The 20,976-nt window shown below is 37.0% G+C and overlaps 1 protein-coding gene across 2 annotated transcripts; it reads left to right on the top strand.

The window, feature by feature from the left end:
• Positions 1-2,324: 2,324 nt before the first annotated feature.
• On the top strand, positions 2,325-19,478 carry LOC148868135 (Major facilitator superfamily protein). 2 transcript variants are annotated; one of them, XM_088970409.1, is made up of 10 exons: positions 2,325-2,882; positions 2,975-3,138; positions 5,888-5,951; positions 6,048-6,161; positions 6,307-6,351; positions 9,992-10,242; positions 10,344-10,434; positions 16,289-16,401; positions 16,529-16,652; positions 19,125-19,478. In XM_088970409.1, the coding sequence occupies exons 1-10, from the start codon at positions 2,715-2,717 to the stop codon at positions 19,308-19,310; spliced, it is 1,320 nt and encodes a 439-aa protein (XP_088826535.1). In that variant the 5' UTR covers positions 2,325-2,714; the 3' UTR covers positions 19,311-19,478. The 2 variants fall into 2 exon arrangements, with proteins under 2 accessions (XP_088826535.1, XP_088826536.1); XM_088970410.1 differs by lacking the exon at positions 6,048-6,161 and having other exon boundaries at positions 2,403-2,882.
• Positions 19,479-20,976: the final 1,498 nt, after the last annotated feature.

Below are 20,976 nucleotides of genomic sequence, written 5' to 3'. Positions count from 1 at the left end.
TCTAAATATGTAATTGGATGTTTTTACTTAAAGCGGATCCCATTGCCAAAAAATTTAGGCGAAGCTTGATTTGAAGAATACCTAGCTATCTTCTAGTACTGGTCATTTGTTGCTTTAATGGATGTTAATGGATAGGGTTAGGGTCATGCAAATTCAACTTTAGAGTCAGGTTGAGGTTTTGATTCTTCTACTTTGGCTGGGTTCTGGTTTTTGGTTTTTGGCTGACCCACCCACGGGGTTATCATATCCTCTAATATATACATACCATGACCCACCCACGGGGTTATGATACCCCTCTATATATACATACTATTCTTCTAACCTTTGGACTTCTAATTCCATGGTCTTAAAGTTTACTAATTTTTATATGTTGTATTTTGGTTTCCTATTTTTTAATGGAGTTACACCTTATAATCTATAAAACAAATTTATAACTATATTTTAGATTTTAAAAATATGTTAAATAAAATATAACTGAAGTGCTACTGGTCAAGTTGAGACATAGGAGTCTTAGATTGGGGTTGAGGCAAACCCATGCTGAACCCAACCCGTCTACTGATCATAATTTATTGTTTCTGTGTTGAGGCTTTTAGTTGTTTTTGAGTCCTTTTGTCCTTGGTGGTTACTTGTATCCATGAGAAAACTGGGTTAGACTCCAACATTCAATAAGGCTTGAGTAAAACTATTATCGAGTCTCCTCATGTTGGGAGATTGTGCTAGCTTGACTCCTTTGAAGAAAGTAGTTCCATTCCTCATAAGATGAGTGTGTGTGTTTTTCTCTACCAACTAAATCATCCTTGTCAATTGTCATCCCGTACCATGATGGACCGCTACCCACAAAAGTGCGCCCCACAGTCCATGCGCCTGTGGGCAACACTCTTTTTAGGCAATTGATCCCGTCCTTCTCATTTCACCAGCTATTCAAGTTTAGCTTGTGAAAAGTTCGTTTCCGTTTAATTTAAATCGGTCTTTCAGTCGAGTTAAGTCTGATATACAGGTTCGTTCATCATGCTATTAAGCATAGCCGAGCTTAATACATACATACATAATTTTTATTATATGTAGGATAATATTTTTTATATATAAATATTTTTACTTTTATATATAATAATAAATAATTCTTATAATTTTTATTTTTATATGTAAAACCGTGGTTTTCAAAATTGGACTGAATTGGACGGTCGGACTAAAAAAACTAGGAACTGGGTGACCTATTCCAGTTTTCCTTAAAACCGGATTTTTGCAAAAAAAAAAAGCGTTGATTTGGTCAACAAATCATTGACCCGAGCAGTTGAACCATTCAATGGTTTTGACCATTATTATTATTATTTTTTAATTTTTTTGTTAGAACAAGCCCTCCATTCGGTTCGAACGATTGAACCATTCGACCCATGAAGTAGGCCCCTGACCGATTCGTTGCCCAGGTTGATTTTAAAAACCTTGTGTACAATAAAAAATAATATATATATATATATATATATATATATATATATATAATTTTTATTTTTTATTGAAAACTCAACTTATAGTTAAATTTGAGCTGAACTGAACTTGAATTTACGAACTTTTGAGCCAAACCGAATTCAAGCTTAAATCTCTAATTCAAATCAAACTTGAACCTAATACTATTTTAGCGAGCGGAACTCAAATATAAAGATATTCAATATGACTAACTCGGCTTGACTCGACTTGAATTCAATCATGATATCACCCCGAGCAAGAGGACCATTAGAAGCTCCCATTTTCCCTAGCACACATAATTAAAAATTGAATGGACTTGGGCTTTTAGGCCTAATGCTATGTAAATTCAAGGATTTTAAAACTGGTTCGGACAACGAACTAGTCAGGGTCCGGTTCCCGGATTGAACGGTCTGACCGTTCAAACCAAATGAAGGGCCCGTTCAGACAAAAAAATAAAAAAAATAAAAAATAACCAAAAATATTGAATGATTCAACCACCTGAATCAGCGGTTTACTGACCAAATTAATGTTTTTTTTGGCAAAAATCTAATTTTGGGGAAAATCAGAACCGATCACCTGACCGATTCCCTTTTTCCGGTCTGACCGTCTGGTCCGGTGGTTTTGAAAACCATGTGTAAATTCTTTAAATCGTTGCTTGCACCACTTCACCTAACAAATGAACATGGACGAAAATGTTGGTTAGTTGTAAACTTGTAATAGAGGCATGGAATTAATAATCCTGCATTGGATACTATAGGGTATTTCTTGATAAAATATCTACTCCTGTCTTAATTGGCTTCGAAGTCTTTGATGTGTACTTCTATCTTAATTAAAAAAAGAAAAGAAAAGAAAAGAAAAGATTTACGTCTTAATTCCGTTTTTTTTCGCTAACATGCTAGCATTGCGGTAAAAGAGGAGGTATAAATATTTTAACCTTTAAAATATAGCTCGTAGCGCTCTTCGTTAATGGAGTCAAACGCCTGCCGTTCATTTGATATTATCCTGTTAACTGATTAATAGACCTCTTCGACGAGGGTCGGATTCTGTCGAGCGAACACATCAAACAAACGACGGGAGGCAAGAAATTACGTTGATTGTATCTGTAGCTTTTTTGCTTATGTTTTTCGAGGCAATCTGGCCGGCGGTCTCTTCTTTTAGTTTTGTTTTCTAACAGATGGGATGTGTTAGTTATCTAGAGTTTTGGGGTTCTTGGTTTCCTAATTGGGATTGATTGGGGGGGAGAGTTCGACGCCATGGATTCTGTAGTTTCTCAACCGGAAGATGCGCCTCTGGTTGAAGGGGATTCGTCATACGAAGCCCCCAAAAGCCATGCCAGAGATGTTCATATCTTGAGCTCTGCGTTTCTTCTGGTATTTCTGGCTTATGGAGCTGCTCAGAATTTGGAGAGCACGGTGAATACGGTGAGTCCCTGTTTACACAATTTGCCTAGGTTTCCCCTTTATGCCGTTCTGCAATGGTTTGGTTGATTCTGTGAGTTGCAATACCTGTTTAGGAGGAGAATATAGGTACTACTTCTCTCGGGATATTGTACCTTTCCTTCACCATATTCTCCCTAGTCTCGTCTCCCGTGGTTCGGATATTGGGCCCAAAGAACGCTCTGGTGCTTGGCACCACTGGCTATTGGTTGTTCGTGGCTGCAAATTTGAAGCCATCTTGGTATGCTAGTTTCTCTTTCAAAGCTGTAGTTGAATCGTCATACATAATTGAGAGGTGTTTTTGGTTTACAAGTTTTGCCCCTTTTAGTTTATCTACTCTGTCAGTTTATGGGGCCTTACTTCGGGTAAGCAATACACAGAAAATTATACCAATAAACTTGTCTCATGCTATATCTATCCTTCCAGCATATTGACTTTTACTAGGAAACTGTTTCAGAGAAACATTCCACCATATGAACGTTTTTGTTTGTCATTCTTCAATTTTGAACGATGCAACAGCAACACCCATACCCTATTTACATGGATTGGCTTGGATCCTGATCTGATGGTCTAGCACATTCACAAATAAGGAGCATGCTTTCTGAATTATACTGTGAATTAAGTGAATACCAAATGCTATGCATACATTGAAATCAAGTTGAATGCCAGATATCTCTACAAGGGCCTCTCTACCATTTAAACTGGTTGTACACAATGTCCTTCCAATGCTAGAATACTCCAATAAAAGGATTACCTGGAAAGCTTTACAAGAAGAATCTATTGATCATCTATTTATATACAATGAATCAAAATCAAACGAAGAAGAACAAGTCACATCCCTGAAGTCATTTTGCACTGTTAACAATGAGAAAATCAGACTGATAATCCCTGTCAAACATGATACCTAGTCACACATGTCAGTTTTCAATTAAGGGAAGCATTCCTTTCTCTCCATGTTGACCAAAATACTGCAAATATGAAAAGCACTGTACAATGCTTTGCAATGCTTACTAGGACCCTTCACTTTTCAAGAAGAATCTATTGATCATCTATTTGTATACAATGAATCAAAATCAAACGAAGAAGAACAAGTCACATCCCTGAAGTCATTTTGCACTGTTAACAATGAGAAAATCAGACTGATAATCCCTGTCAAACATGATACCTAGTCACACATGTCAGTTTTCAATTAAGGGAAGCATTCCTTTCTCTCCATGTTGACCAAAATACTGCAAATATGAAAAGCACTGTACAAATGCTTTGCAATGCTTACTAGGACCCTTCACTTTCCAAGAAGAATCTATTGATCATCTATTTGTATACAATGAATCAAAATCAAACGAAGAAGAACAAGTCACATCCCTGAAGTCATTTTGCACTGTTAACAATGAGAAAATCAGACTGATAATCCCTGTCAAACATGATACCTAGTCACACATGTCAGTTTTCAATTAAGGGAAGCATTCCTTTCTCTCCATGTTGACCAAAATATTGCAAATATGAAAAGTACTGTACAATGCTTTGCAATGCTTACTAGGACCCTTCACATTCCATCCAGTGCATGCATTGATGATTGGAATCATGAAAACACCATCAAACTCAAAGGGCTAAATGCTTTCAATAATGCAAGAGCTGATGATTGGTGGTTTCAGAGACATGTAAGCATACAAAGCAATTTGACTTTCCTGAACCCATAATCCTTCTAATCATAGTTATCAAAGAGAAGCTTAGGTGATGTCCAGGCCATTCATTACTTCTTTTGCTTGGATTCTTGGTGCAATATTGCCTTTCTTGGATTCAATTTCTTATTTATTTGGATATATATAGTGTTGTAATACATGTTTACTTGGACCAACATGTAAGCAAACAATGCAATTTGACTTTTCTTAAACCCATAATCCTTCTATCGACTTCTTGCTTTGCTTATTTCTTTGGATTATTTCCACATGAAAATTCATGATTTTGAATATGCCTTGTTGCTTTGCTGAATGGAATTGATGAAATTGTTGTATATGATACCAAAATTTTTGCCTTGTGAAATTAATGGTATAATATGTCTTGACATGAAAAATTCCTTATTGTTGGCTTTGTTTTTGTATTTTCAGCTCAAAATAATAAGAAATTGAAAATATGGCTCTGTCAAAACGGATCATATCTGATAAATTATAGGTCTTATTAGTCATAGACCGGTGCTTTTGTGGTTTCTAGCCATTTGCCTAATCTCTTAGGCTTACTATCACCTTGCCACCTTTAGAGCTAAATTTTTAATCAATGTAGTCAGATTGGACTAGGTGGTTGAACTGAGTCTTGGTTACTTGATGGTTCTTATGGAATGAATAATCTAATCAGCAATTAAATCAGTAAAACTGTGACAATATGGGATTTTCCATTTTTCATGGTTTAATAGCACTCTTTCAATTAGGTTGTCATTGGTTCTTATGGGATGAATAATCTAATCAGAAAGTAAACCGGTAAAACTGTGACATATGAGCTTTTCTGTTTTCATGGTCTAATGGCACTCTTTCAATTAGGTTGTCGTTGGTGAGTCACTTCCCTAATGTTGCAGTCTATACCACAGATCTTCCCAGAATCTAGTTCTGTTTCCTGAGCAAGCATTTGGTTGATTGAGAGGCCAATGAGGCTCTTGCAGCCAAACCAGCATCCCAACAACTGGCCTCTAATCCATGAATGATTTTGATTACTGCATGAGAATGAGATGGCTCATCAGTTTCCAAAGGGAATCTCCACACAGCTATTTTCCCAACATAGAGTTATTCCTTCAAACCAATCTACTCAAACCCTAACCAAGTTTGGATAACTTCATGCCAGTTGATGGTTTGATCTTAAGAAGTTTCTCCTTTAATTGCTAATATTTTTCAAGACAGTGGCTTACTATTAACATAAATTAGGATTTTGCATAAATGATGTAGAACTTCTATATCATGTATACCTGTGAAGCAATATATTGTGATTTTAACTACTTTCTCTAGGTATACAATGGTTCCTGCTTCTATATACCTTGGCTTTGCTGCTTCAATCATCTGGGTTGGGCAGGTAAACATGCATGCTTAAATTATCTTGCATCTCTTTATTTTCCAAGAAGCTGATACAATAAATAAATCCAGCTCTGCCTTTACTCTTATCCGTTAGGGAACATATCTCACTTCCACTGCACGCAACCATGCAAAAGATTGTTATTTGCATGAAGGAACAGTTATAGGTAGCTTCAATGGAGAGTTTTGGGGAATTTTTGCAAGTCACCAGGTTCACCTATTTGTCTATTATTTGCCCTTGATAGAATATTTCTTATTGACTGATAATAAAAGAATATTTATTATTTGATTCCAATTCACTAATGAGATGATGATTCTTAACCTGTAATTTTACATTTTTTTTTTCAATTTTGCAGTTCATTGGCAATTTGATTACACTTGCTCTCTTGGGAGATGGAAAGGTGTGTTTTGACTACTTTTTTTTTTCCTGGCTTGTGGCTGTTAAGGTTCAATTCTTGCCACTTTACTCCCTGCTCGTTATCTATATTTTGCTAAAAAGATGATGCTTCCCATTTCTATAGGATTCTCAATGGAATTAACTTTTGGGTATTCATGCCTTTTTTTTTTTTTTTGTTTCTCAATATAAAAAATGTTCAATTTCAATCTTGGAGAATTAAGTATTATTTTCAACAAAAGAACTGGCTTAGTTGATATTATTTTGACAGCTTATACAAAGCTAAATAACTCTCTAAATAGTTATAGTTTGTTGATATATAATCGTTGTAAAAAATAAATTATTTGTAATCTAATATATACATTGTTATGGGCCCGAGAATAGGATCTCGTCATGCTACAACCATTCAAATTCCATTTAAAAATAATAAAAATTAGATAAATATAATAAAGTCCATTTATTTTATTTAAATTAATAAAAAGCAATTTGTTAGTTGTCATAAAATTACAATTTTAAATCCATTTTATCCAACAATGAACTAAAATTAATAAAAACTACTCAAGTTAATAAAAAATACCAAAATTAACAAATTTTTATCCAATAATTAATAAAACACTTAAGAAATTAATAAATTACTATAAATTTAAAATTAAAATACGTTTGAGTTCCATTTAAAAATAACTAATGTTAATAAGGAAATTAAAATTAATTAATAAAAAGTAAATTATTAAAAGTAATAAAAGTAATAAAAATAGTAAAAATTAATTAAAAATAATAATGTCACATTTGGAAATATCATAAAGCTCTTTCTACTTCAGTTTTGCTTAACAAAGCCTGTGCATCGCATGGGTACCAACTAGTTATTTAACTAAAGTCATAATTGTGATTCTATTTCTAAAATATCAATATTGTGTGGTCAGTCCAAGGTCTAGAACCAGCAACTAAACTTCTATATTTCTTAACTTTTTGTAAGAATGTGGTTTTGCTTATTTTGGTGAAATGACAGATATTTCCGAGAAGGGTGGACTGGATACAGACCTAACCTTTGCCATATTTTGCACAAAGTGGCCTCTCTCAGACTTGAAACCATGTTCTCACACTCATCAGCCTGGCATAATCATTGCACCAAGCAATGACCCTTGAATTGTTTACACAGCCAATTGAGAACTTTGTTGATATATATGTTGTTATATTGGGCAAATGCCAAGGCTGTTCTGGAACAAATGCATAATGATCATCCATCTTATTAAAATGACAGTAGGAATCTCTTAATTCCTAATACTGTGGAATAACCGAATAAGGGGACTGAATACATAAACAGCACAGTTAAGATATAATTCAGAACTTTTATATTCAAGGTGGTTTATCTAAACTTGGGGAAATGGGGGAAATCTCACCATGTTTCAGAGAAATGGCAAGCAACAACTTAAACATGTATGATTAATTTTAAAAAGGGTACCTGTGGTCAGACCATAATGTGGGGCATTTGGGATATCATAAATTAAATAGAACAGGTCCTTGTCATGGTATGTGCTTGGGCTTGATTGCCTAGAATCATAATGGAGTTTCCTAATGTGGTTGTAGGATGATATCACAACCCTAAATGGGTTGGTACAAACAAATGCGACATAGATACAATGTCTGGAATAGGGATGTAACTTCGGTGGGTTTGGGTTGGGAAGTTGTTAAAATTTCAGTGGGCTTGGCCTGAACAGGTCTTATGCAGTGTAAATTCATCAAATTGGGTATCTGACTTGCATGCTTAGGCATCATTTAAATTCTCTTACCGTGGAGGTGTTTAGGGTTATTATTTTATATTCATTTTAGGTGTGCAACATGGACAGGCCTGGGTTGAAACTTTGTCAAATTTTAGAGGGGCCTGGCCTGAGAACCCAAGCATGATATGGTGGAAATGTTTTTCTTAACTGCTATTTGGAGAGATTCCAACGAATCCAGAGACCCTTTCTGGTGCTGACTCCAATAAGCTTATGCTTTACTAACCCTGTTCTTTTTATTCTCTCCCTATTCTTTATGAATACTATTCTGCAGTCATGTTCCTCAGACCAGCCAACTCATTTTTGGTTTTCTTGTTCTTTCCTAATTGTAACTCCCATCACCATCACTTTATACCCATTGGCAACATTGTTTAACCTCTGATATCACCACTTTCGAGTTTTCACTTCAGAAATTATTTTTCTCTCCAAATTGCATCCCTTAAACCATTAATTTATGTAATTTTATTTGCCTAATTTGATGTACAGATTAATTTCTACCAAGGCTAAACTTAAGCCATTACTATCTCAACAGCAATCATGAGCTTTCTTTTACCTTATACAGAGTAAATGCATATAAAGCACTGTGGTGGTACTAATAATCAAGGAAATAAATAGAACATAAAAATCAAAAGTTGATAGAAACAAAGTACTTTTCAGAAGGTAAAATAGATTGTCTTTCTAAATATTCTGTAGTTTCATGTCAAAATATAATATTTTAATTCATTACAATTTCATCATTTCTTTGACTTTATTCACTAGAGTTGGTGTTACATTTCCAGAAGTAATACTTGATAAAAGTAATATAATTGATATTAACATACACATCATGTCCCTCCCAAGACCCTGCATTGGCGGGATCCTCGTGCACTGGGCTGCCCTTTTTTATCATGGAATCATATACACCATGCATGTAAACAGAGAAGATAAGCACAAAAGTTATAACTTTAGTTTGTACCTTGGTATGTCCAAAATGTGCCTCTGGCTGTTTGACCAATTAAAATTTCCTGAGGCAGCATTATTTTAAGGTAAACTAATAACGTGGTTAGATGGGCAGGAGATAAGTGTGTGAGGATTTGCATCAGGTTAGCTTTAGCATCCATTGTCTAAAGAACCTGTGCAACATAGCTTGTGGTGTTTCTTCTTGCAATGTTATATAATTTTCATGATTGTCCATGGAATGGACTGGTCCATTCAGTCCTTCTTTGAATTATTATTTAATTTTAGAGTTGTATTTACTGATAAAAAATGTTTGTTAAGTTGATTTTTGACTAGGAAATCTCTTAGGTAGGGTAGGTAGGATAATAGGCTTCAATCTGAGTCACGTGGGCATTGTCTCCTTACATAATTTATGGAAAAGGATACAATCTAATATTTTTTGTGACATGAAATATGTTATTCATCAGTTTGGGTGGTTGAAGAGGAGTGGAGTAGTTGCCTTTTCATCTCTACAAACCACCATATATCTGGTGCTACATAAGTTCAGAAATTGGGTTTTGTCCAGATTAATACACCTAGTGAGAGGGATATTTTGGCGATTGAACAGTTGCCTTTCAGCTCTGCAAACCTCCATACATTTGGTGCTACATGAGTTCATAAAGTGAGTTTTATTCAGATTATAATACCCAGTGAGCAAGATTTTGTGGTGATTACACAACAGCTGTTTCATGCCATTTTCAACATGGGAGACAATGAGAACATGTAGCTGTGTGGCTTGTCCATTCTTTTCCTTGACATTTTTAATATGCACATATATTCAGGTATTAATGGCAATGATATCAAAAGTGAAACTGGATGCACTTCCTATGCAATAATTATTTTTTTTTATTTTTTTATTTTTTTTGTTTACTAAGTGATTTGACATTACCACTGCAGGAAGGGGCTACCAGTGGCACAACCTTATTATTTATTGTCTTTCTTGGAAGCATGACCTTGGGTACCATGCTTATGTGCTTCTTGCGTAAAACAGATAATAAAGCAGAGGAGGGACCACCAAAATCTTATACCAATTTATACTCTTTTGTGGTATCTCTCTTGAAGTTGGTCACTGCTCCCTTATTTGATATACGAATGCTATTGATCATTCCTCTCATTGCATATTCTGGCTTGCAGCAAGCATTCGTGTGGTAAGTACCCTATCTATATAGTATTGTACACCAAGTTGATAACTGGCAAGTTTTGATTTTCCATTTCTTATTTATGCTTAAAAATGCCTCTTATGTACCAGGGCTGAATTTACTAAGTATATTGTTACACCGGCGCTTGGTGTGTCGGGGGTGGGTGGTGCAATGGCGGTTTATGGGGCTTTTGATGCACTAGTAAGTATGAGCATATACATATACTCATCGTTGGTAAGTCATTTAACATTGGCATCTCTCATAACCAATATTCTTGGTGAATTATATTCATATCACAAGAATTGGTTTGGGAGGTTCAGATGTTCTTTTTTCTATTTTTTAGTCCTGAGGGGGAAAATGAACCTCTGGCTTTATTGCCTTACCAACCTTTACTTGCTTTAAAAGAAACCAAGTACCAGGTCTTTTTCATCTATCTGCTTAGTTCCTATTTTTTCCTAGTGCAAAATGTGCTTAGAATTGTAAATGCTTTGGTGTCAAACTGTTGAGGGCCCGGGAATAGGATCTCGTCACGGGTCGGTCCACGGGGAAAACCTCCTGTTTTCCCTTGTTTCTTCCTGCTCTTGATGAACCTATCTTGGCGCCTCTGGTGATTTGTTCAAGAGATCACCAACTCTCCTAACTCACTCCTTAAACTGAATATTCGATATCTCATTCAATAATGGGGTCTCCTTAAATAGGAGATTACAATAGTCCTAATCAAGGGAGTCTCCTTGCTGAATAGGGAGACTTCCAGTGCTATCTTGCTAAGGATAAGATAAGTTAATCCTAATCTGATAAGCTACTAACAAGATAAGATAAGAGATAAGAACAATAAGATAAGAACAAGCAAATGAGCTAATCTAATCTAGATAAGGCTGTTGTTGCCGAACTGGGTAGGATGAGTATCACTGAATCATTGCTACTGCTGGCGGTGGGTCAGGTGCCTGTTGCTGTTGGCGGCGATGGTACGTCTTCCCGAGGAAGGCATCCATAACACAAACATCCTTCCACCTGGTGTGAATGATTTTCCATGGAATTTATGCTTATGTAAACCTCAATAGGAATACTGTGTTTGAGGAAATAGTACCACTCTTTGGTTTTCTCTAAGAGGTTTACATCTCTTCCTCCATCCTGGATATCCATATTTGAGCTCTAAATCCATCTGGTTCCTTCACCAAATTAGTAAGTCCTTTTTGGGGTCATTTGTTACTAACACCACTAACCAAGCATTCCTGGAAAAAAGACTCTGGTTGTCTCGTTTTCCTTGTAATGTATGCGTTTTTATTTGAGAAACAATGCTTGCCAAGATCAACACATAACATCTTGTAGGAGAAGTGGCTAAAGGTGCCGTATTTTTTTATCCTATGCCAATGTCACGTGCTTCTGAGGTACTGAATCTGCAAACCAAGTTCTTGTCCACTGCTTAGACATGAGGAAATTGTGACATTTTTTCCTGGGTTTTATTATGGGGCTTGAGTTGGTGACTTCCAGAAACATTATAGACATGCTTTTATGTTAGAAAACTCAGGGTTTTAGGGGCAAAGGGTTGATTATACTGGAAGACAGGCACACATGCAGTTTTATGGGGTATTTGGGAAGACAGGAACAATTGGGTCTTCAATTAAAGAAATCCTTGCTTGAAGCTTTCAAGTGAAGAATCTAATTTCTCCTTAACTCTTGGATGTTAGCGATGGACGAGGCCTTGGTGGAATGGAACCAAGGAAGGTGGGCATGGTCCCCCCTAAATGATATTAGAAACATTCTATCCTCATTTCCAGTTTATCTTAGATGGATCCCTATGGAGCTGAACTCTATCATTGATGGTCTAGCTAAAATGGGCGTTGGAGGGTGTTCATGTATGGTAGTAACTCTTATGCCCACTTGATATCTTTTTTGCTTATTTTGTACATCCTCTCATATACATTTTTGGCTGTTTCAATGAAGTAATCATCACCTTGAAAAAAATTCCTTATCCAGGTCAAGTTGGGAGCTTCCCTACACATTCTGCTCTGTTTCTGCTGCACAGATGGGTTTAGTGGCCCATCCAAAGGTGCTGAACCAGTACCTGTTGTCTCTTTTGTGACTGGAAGTATAGGAGGCTCATGTGTTGTAGGAGAAACAACCTGCACATTTCTGGATCTTTGTCTTTGATACACCTTGGGATTGAGGATAGGACGAGGAGGTAGGGTACCGGGACAAGGAGAATGGAATGACTGATCCAACCTTGATTCATTTGAGGGAGAGGCAGACACATCAAGGGACTCAACAGGGACAGGAAGAGGAAGAGCAAACACCTGTGTCAAATCCTCCCCCTGTGGACAATGTCCTTCTGGAGAGGAACCATAAAAAGGGGAAAACTCATCAAAGGTGACATCCATTGAGACATACCGATTGACAGACTTTGGATCAAAACAGCAATAACCCTTCTGTTTGGGGGAATAACCAAGGAAGATACACTTTTGGGCTTTGGGTTCAAACTTATGCCTTTGGACACTTGGAACATGTATATAACAGGTGCAGCCAAAGACACGAATAGGAACAGGAAAAAGGTCTTTGTCCGGATGAAGAAGAGTGAAGGGAGACTTAAACCCCAAAACCCTGGATGGCATGCGGTTTATAAGATAGGTAGCAGTAAGTATAACATCACCCCAAAACCTGGTAGGAACATGTGAGGCAAATAAGATACTTCTTGCAACCTCAACAATATGACTGTTTTTCCTCTCAGCAACCCCATTCTGTTCTGGGGTCCTAGCACATGAGCTTTGATGAATAACCTCCATGTTAGAAAGATAGTAGGATAGGTTTTTCTCAAGGTATTCTTTTGCATTGTTCGATCTGAAGATTTTAATCCTGGTATCAAATTGGGTTAGAACAAATTCATGGAATTGTTTTACAAGTCTTGGAACTTCATCACGGGATTTCATCAGGAATATCCAAGTGAATCGTGAAAAGTTATCAATAAATAGGATAAAATATTTGTAGCCACCCATGGAGGGTAAGTGGTAAGGCCCCCACACATCGGAATGCACAATATTAAAAGGAACAGAAGATCTTTTATTTCTCAAAGGATACTTGCTTCTACAATGCTTTGACAATTCACAAGACTCACAATGAAGACTAGACAGACTAATTCCCTTAAACAGTTCAGGGAATAGATGACTCAAGGCCGAAAAAGACAGATGACCAAAACGACAATGACACAACATAATCCGACTAACAGACTCTGAAGAGACAGATCCAAGAGCAACATTCCCAAGATGATCAGTGCATTGTCCCGAAGTATCAAGCATGTATATTCCGTTCGCCTCATGGCCACTCCCAATCACCTTCTGAGACTCCAGATCCTGAAAAACACAGTAGGAAGGAAAAAATGTTACATAACAGTTTAGTGACTTGGTTAAACTGCTCACAGACAATAAATTTGTATTTAGTTTAGGTACATGAAGGGCAGAAGGTAGGTACAAGGAATCTGTAGCCTTGATGGTTCCCTTACCAGAGATAGGGGCAAGTGAACCATCAGTTAAAGTGATTTTATCACGTCCAGGAAGTAAGTCATATGAAACAAACAAGGTAGACAGATTGGTCATATGGTCAGAAGCACCTGAATCAATAACCCAAGGGATCTTGAGATTACCTGAAGAGGTAGCATGATTAGCAGAAGCCCTTATACCTGAATGAGCAAATGCTGAAGTAGTAGAATTTCCTGAAGGGTCGGAAGCAGAGGTCACATCACTCAGCTGACTGATCATCTTCCCAAACTTTTCATATTCTGCTCTCATGGCTGCCAACTGTGCAGAAGCAGACATCTCTTCACTATCTGGCCTGGTAGCTACATTTGCACTTCCTAATCTTTTACTATCATATTTTTTCTGAAACCGAATGGGAACAAGATTAGGATGTAACTTCCAGCACTTGTATTTGATGTGCTTCGGCTTCTTGCAGTACTCACATACAACTTCTTTCTTTCCTGTGCCACTAGAAGTTCCAACATTCCTTTTAGGTTTAATCCCCATATTGGCAAAGTGATCATTAATATCAGCCCCTTGAACCTGGACAGCCCTTCTGCTCTCTTCACTACTCACCAATGCATAAGCTTGTGACAAAGAGACACACTCCTTGGAAAGAATATTTTGTTTTGTGATATCATATTCTGGGTTCAGTCCAGTTAAGAACTCAAAAACCCTGTTCCTTTCAACCAATTTTTTGTAGGTCTCTGATCATCAGTGGTGTCCCAAGTTACAGCTTCTATTAGGTCAATCTCTTGCCATAGGGATTTCAGGGTTGAGAAATATACAGCAAGAGGTTTCTCTCCTTGCCTTAAATTCTTTACATCACTTCTCAATTTATATGCCCGGGCCACATTGAGTTTTTGGGAATAGGTTTCTGCAACACTGTCCCAAATTTCTTTTGCTGAATTCATCCATAGGTAGTGTTGACTGATTTGTGGCTGCATTGAGTTCACAAGCCACCAAATGACAGTGTAATTTTCTTGCATCCACTTTTCGTAGGATGGATAATCTTCTGGGGAAGCCTTCTTACTCCCGGAAATGAACCCCCACTTTCCTCTACTACATACATGAATCTTTACTGATTGTGACCATGCCAGATAATTAGTTCCATCTAGTTTAACTGTGGTCACAGTCAATAAGGAATCACTTGGAGTCCCCTGACCCAGTCCATATTCAGCACAACTTTTGTTTTCAAACTCTGAGGAGTACATCATGTAAACACTCCAAATATGATTTCAGGTGACTTCTACAAGTATACTGAATAAGGACAAGCAATAACTGAGTTCAGCCGACCACAAGGAGGCAACACACTAAGTTCATCCTACCACAAGGAGGCAACACACTGAGTTCAGCCGACCACAAGAAGACAATTCACTGAGTTCAGGCTTCAAGAAGTAATCAGAAACTCCTAGGCACTGTGCACTCAGCCGAAGTACCTTTTCAAGGTTGTACACTCAGCCAAGAAGAGTAAGTACCAATCGGTATTGCTGAATAGGCCTTTTCACAAACACAGTGTGGGCAATAGAGACAACCCCATTGTCAAGGAAGAGAAAAGACCACAAAAACAGTTCGTACAGCCCCCTAAAACAGCCGAACAAGAGTAACAATACACAGCCTTGTTACAAGGATGTTTCGGCAGGTTTTAACAGTCCAAGAAGAAGAGAAAAAACAGCCCAGAAGTTTCTGGGTTAAACCAGATTTAATGCAGTTGAAGGTAGTACAAAACAGCTAGGATTTTCGGACACTTCAACAGTCCAAACACAGTCGAAGGTAATACAAAACAGAACCAGAAAACTGAGCACAACTTACAGTTCGAGCTTCAACAGTCCAAACACAGTCGAGCTTCAAAAAAAGAACCGAGCTGTTCCCCTTCCCCGTTTTTTCTTCTTCTTCTCTGATTCTTCCTGGTCACCGAACCCCTTCTCCAAGAGATTCTAGTCTTGAGCTCGTCCAATGACCTCCAAGAATCAGGTGGTACGTGACTAAGCCTCCAGCCCTAGGATGTTCAAGTTCAGATACGCTCTGATACCATGTTGAAACTGAAGAGAGGAGAGGAGAGTTGAGTGTTCTGCAATGAGGGTTCTGAGAAGAGGATTTCGAACACTCTCTATCTCAGCCCTCTAACACTGTTTTATTAGATATATTTGAGTAATTACAAGGAGGCCCTTAGTTGGGCAAGAATTTACAAAGAACTTAAAAAAACTTAATATTGACAGGATGGGCCCAAAATAACAAGAAGAATAAACAACCTATGGGCCATTCGGCCCATCTTCTCTACAAGAACCAAACTTTTATAACAATGTTGTATTGCTGGACTGTTGTTGTCATTGTAGCTGACCACATGGTTGGGATAAGTCTTTTTGATATGCTTTGGTGTTATAATCCTGGAAATAATTCCTGAATATTTGGCCTTGATGATCCATAGGAAGTGAATGCTTTAATCCATCAGGATTACTAAGGAACAGAAAACTTGAAGAAGCAAGTGTAACTTTGACATATCGTTTTGCTTTGCTAGTCTAAAGTTGTTAATGGATTGCTTGTTTCAGTGTTCATTGGCTGCTGGGAAGTTTACCTCAGGTCTCTCATCAATTACTATGATAGTTCCTGGTGGAGCTCTTATTCAGGTTATTGTGCTGCTATGGCTTTTTCTGAAATACAGGTGCACTTCTGGTAGATCAAATCTAGTGATTATGCATTACTCCCTTTTAACTCATTTTTTGACATAATGTCCAAGCTGAAGCTGCTATAATATTTGGAAACTTTTGTGGTTTATTCTATTTTAGCAGATTAACTAGCGGATTGATTGGATCTTTATACCCACTTCTCATGGCTGCTATGTTGGGTATTGGAAATGGGATATTCAATACACAGCTCAATGCTTTGCTTGGAATTCTTTTCAGGCATGACATGGTAATATTTAGTTTTCTCACATTTATTTCTACTGAAATTCTAGAAAGTAATTGTTTTGGTTCTTTTGTCGTGACCAAACATGCCAACCCACAACATGGTCTTTGGGTGATTTACTGAACCTACAAGAGGGCAAAAGCTGCAAACCAACACTCTTTATGATGAATCCGCAGGGAGAATATGGTTACTGGTTTCTCCATCTATATTCCCAAATGTAACTCTCATTTTTAGATTATTAGGCTCTTGGCTGAATCTTTAGCATTTGCCATGATGCACCCAACTCATCAATTTTAGAGGACCCTTCTTGGGCTTGCATGCATCATGCGATGTTTCTTGTCTTCTGTACCTTTCCAAAAAAATCTTGCCCAGTTTAGGTCTATCTTGATGCAGTTCAGGAGACCAGCTTTACCCATTTTCAAGTACACACTGTTCCGAGATACTAATGTCTTTTCAGATATCTATCAATAAAAGAAAAAAGGCCATTGCCTTAACATCCTGCATTTTTAGCATGAAGTGGCCGTTCTCAGACTTGAGCCCATTTTTGCACAGTTTTTTCCCCTGATGTATATAGCCCATAATCTCACACTTGTCAGCCTTGATTTTTTTTCAGATCATTCCATCCATGGTTCCAAAAGACACGATCTATATGACCCTCAAATTCTCAAAGTAGACCAAATATTTAGAAAGTGACCCACATAGAGCCTTGAAAGCTTTGAAACATTAGGCCTCTTTGCTGCAGGTCTCACTTACCAAAAGGATGATATTTAGTGCCTATACCACGTGTAATCACAAGAACATAATACATGCTATAAAACTGCAAATGGGTTACCTTTCTCAAAAAAATATTGGCCAACTTTGGCATAGAAAGTAGCTTATTCACCAAATTGGTAAAAATGCCCCTTCTTTCACTGCCTATAGACTGACCATGCCAAGAGTTTCCGCGATATACAAACAAAAGGGTGGATGACTCTCCTTGTTGAACCATTCTGGAGCTTTTGAAGAGTGGCAATGGTCCATTGATGATGAACCAAAGAGAACGCATCATTGCATAGTTCTTCCATTTTCTCCATTTTGGAGCTTCAGATTTGCTGACAACAACACATATCTGGCCACGTTCATCCAGCTGGCATTGGGAACATCTCTTGTACTATATATAGCTGATGTCCCTATTGTACGGCTGGATGAATGTGGCCAGCAATGTGTTGTGGTCAGCAGATCCGGACTCCTATTTAACTACTAATTGTTGAAATGAGATGTTCTTTCATGATCAGGAGTCAAAAACTGATTTAACATCTCTTTTAAACAATTGTCCTCTGGAGATGTGAAACAGATATATCCTGATACCATTATTAACCTTGTGGCTAGGATTTTATTTGTATTTTATAACATAAAAAGCTTTGAGATATCTTTTGCCCGTCATAGTGTAGTAAATTTCGTGTTTACACGTCTTTTTAACTATGCAGAATGATGAAACTTGAAATACCTTAAATCCTTTGCATAAAGGCCTTAGTGAAACTCTCTTGCAAGGGGGGTTTTATCCCCAATGATCTCTATCCAATGCGTCAACTCTTGGTCTACAAGGAATTTTTAGAACGAAGTCCAGAATAGTTGGTCCAATCCAATATGATCTTCATAATTGTCTCTGTCCTCTTGGAACATCTTCTTGCTTTCACAGGAGTTTCTGCTTACAACTTTTGATTTAAAAGTAGTTTAGTTGAAGATTTTCAATTTAGTCCAACTTACTGCATATAAGAGTTTATACCTTGGCATCAGAAAATACAAGGTCACAAGGATCCATTGAAGACTCTTACATGTGTCATGATCTTGGAAACGGGTTGCAGGCTTAATATGATCTCAAGGGTCATGTTTTTTTTTTTTTTTTTTTCCCTTAGAAGATTCTTATGATTGTTGGCCCCATATAGTTGGGATAAGTCTAGACATGGTTCTCTACTTTGCTATTCTTTGTTTCTTTTAATTTTTTTGAAGGGGCATTTGTATCAAAACCCTTATTAGAATATGATTTGTTTAGGTTATTAAAGACCTATTAAGAAATCTGACAGCTTATTTTCCATGACATGTACATTAAAAATGTTATCCATGTGTGTTTAGTTGATTTTAAGTCGAGCTTAATTATATTATCTTATACTTTTCATGTAGAAGCGGTAAACTCTATTATTAAATACATGGTAATATGGATTAAAAATTGAGCAAAATCACTTTTCTTCATATATTTAAGATTTTATTGTACATGTTTTGATAGATTTCTAAAAAGCAGAAGCAAATAGCAATGTTATGATTTATGATACAATTTACTATTTTATTCAGTTCAACCTTCCCTACTATTTATAATATGATCACAATTTTTATTGCATTGATTTAATGACTGTATCTATGTTCATCCTGGTTATTCTTTCTATGCTGCACCTCTTGATCTTTGTGATTGTAAAATAAATGTCTGGTTTCTTTTGGTGACAGGAAGGGGCATTCGCACAGCTTAAGGTGTGGCAAAGTGCATCAATAGCAGTTGTATTCTTTCTGAGCCCGCACATCACATTAAAGGCAATGTTGGTGCTGATGCTTATCGCCCTCTGTCTTTCAGTGTGCGGGTTTTTATTTCTGACACTCTGGGTGGAAAGGACATTTTCTTCTGGCTCTGGGTAATACAGTGACTTCACATGACAATTGTTACTGAATATTTTTATCCCGCTTGCATTGATGCACCATGTTGTTATCCAACCCACTGTATAATCAGAATCATAAAAAAGGGGTCATTACCCAATGCTTTCCAACCCAAGATTAATCATAATAGGCAAATATTCGTTTTTCCTATTTGATATCATTTTTTAGAGAAATAGTTCCTTTGTTTACGTGCATACAAACACAGCCAAGAGAGTATTTTGAAGGAAATTGCAATTGTGGAAGGCGTCTTAACTGCTATTGCAATCCCATTACGAAGGCTAAAGCGCAGCGGCTTCTGGCTTTTCAAGTTGGGTTATTCACGGACAGCCTATAAGCCATGCTTGGTGAAAAATCTGAAGTCTAAATTGACTGTCCATCAGTCATTTGAAGGGCTGTTTGTTTTAGCCTCTTTGAATAGCTTTATCCAAAACAATTCAAAGCAGCTGAACCAGCTTAGCCGAATCTTCAGCTTAGACCTCCCAAGCAAGACCATATACTCATGGGGCCTACAAAAAAAGTCATATTCTTCTGTCCATACATAGGCTAAAATGTTCCCATAGAGGAGGAGTAGGGATGCAAACGGATATATTATCTGATATTGTTTATGTCGGATTCAATTCGATCCAAGATTCAATCGGATTTGACAGGGTTCGGTTTGAATTCGAATCCTATCGGTAAGTCAGATCTTTGGATCTGATTTGATTCAAATTGTTTTCTTTAAAAATTAATTAATTATTAAAAAAATAAAGTATACTAATTTAAATAAAGTAAAAACAAAAAATATGAGTATTTTTTTAATTATTTTCATTATATATATACATGTTTTTTTTATAAAAAAATAAATAGTATAATAAATTTATAAAAATATACTTATAAATAAATAAATAACATGTATATATTTATATTTATAAATATAATATGTATCAGATCAGATAAGGATGACCCGAATCCGATCTAAAAAATCCAAACAAGGGTGATTCGAATTCAACCAAATAGGATTGAATCATGATCCGATCCATTTGCACACCTAACGAGTCTTTATCGTTTATAGTATATGCTTAAAATGCAGTCCTATACTTCAGTTTATTCTCTCTCATATTGCTTTCCTTATCCCTTAAATTTTGTGGTTTTTTTTTTGAAATTTTCAAAAAAAAACCATGGGCTATCTAAACTCCACACCTAGTTTAGTTTCACTTTCCTTTTTATTAGAAAACTAAATGTAATCACTCCTATATAATATATAGGCATTTTTGGCATCAGCTCTCAGCCTATGCTATCCATACATCTACAGAGTGGTTTCTTTCACTCTCAAATATAAGCCTTTTAGTCTTGTTCATTTCTCAAGAAAAATAGTTCTAGGAAATAGTTACTTCTATTAAAAAAAAGGACCATTTACTTTCAATCAGGGGCGGAGCCAAGTATATTGGTGGGGTTAGTGGTGTAAATCGGGCCATGTTGCCCGCAGCCCGACATGACCCGACCCAACTTTGGACCGGCTTAGCATGGCTTGGCACAATGGCACGTAGGCCGTGCCAGGCCTGACATGATTGTGTGGGCTGTGCTGGGCCTGGGGTTTTAGGTCCACGGGCGGCATGACCTGCTTGGTCGTGCCGCCCGCAGCCCGCGTGTTGACACGATCCATATATTA

Source organism: Nelumbo lutea, chromosome 2, assembly GCF_056320005.1.
Source record: "Nelumbo lutea isolate HS-2025 chromosome 2, American lotus-T2T, whole genome shotgun sequence".
NCBI classification, from domain to species: domain Eukaryota; kingdom Viridiplantae; phylum Streptophyta; class Magnoliopsida; order Proteales; family Nelumbonaceae; genus Nelumbo; species Nelumbo lutea.
This window is presented reverse-complemented; position numbering and strand designations above follow the sequence as displayed.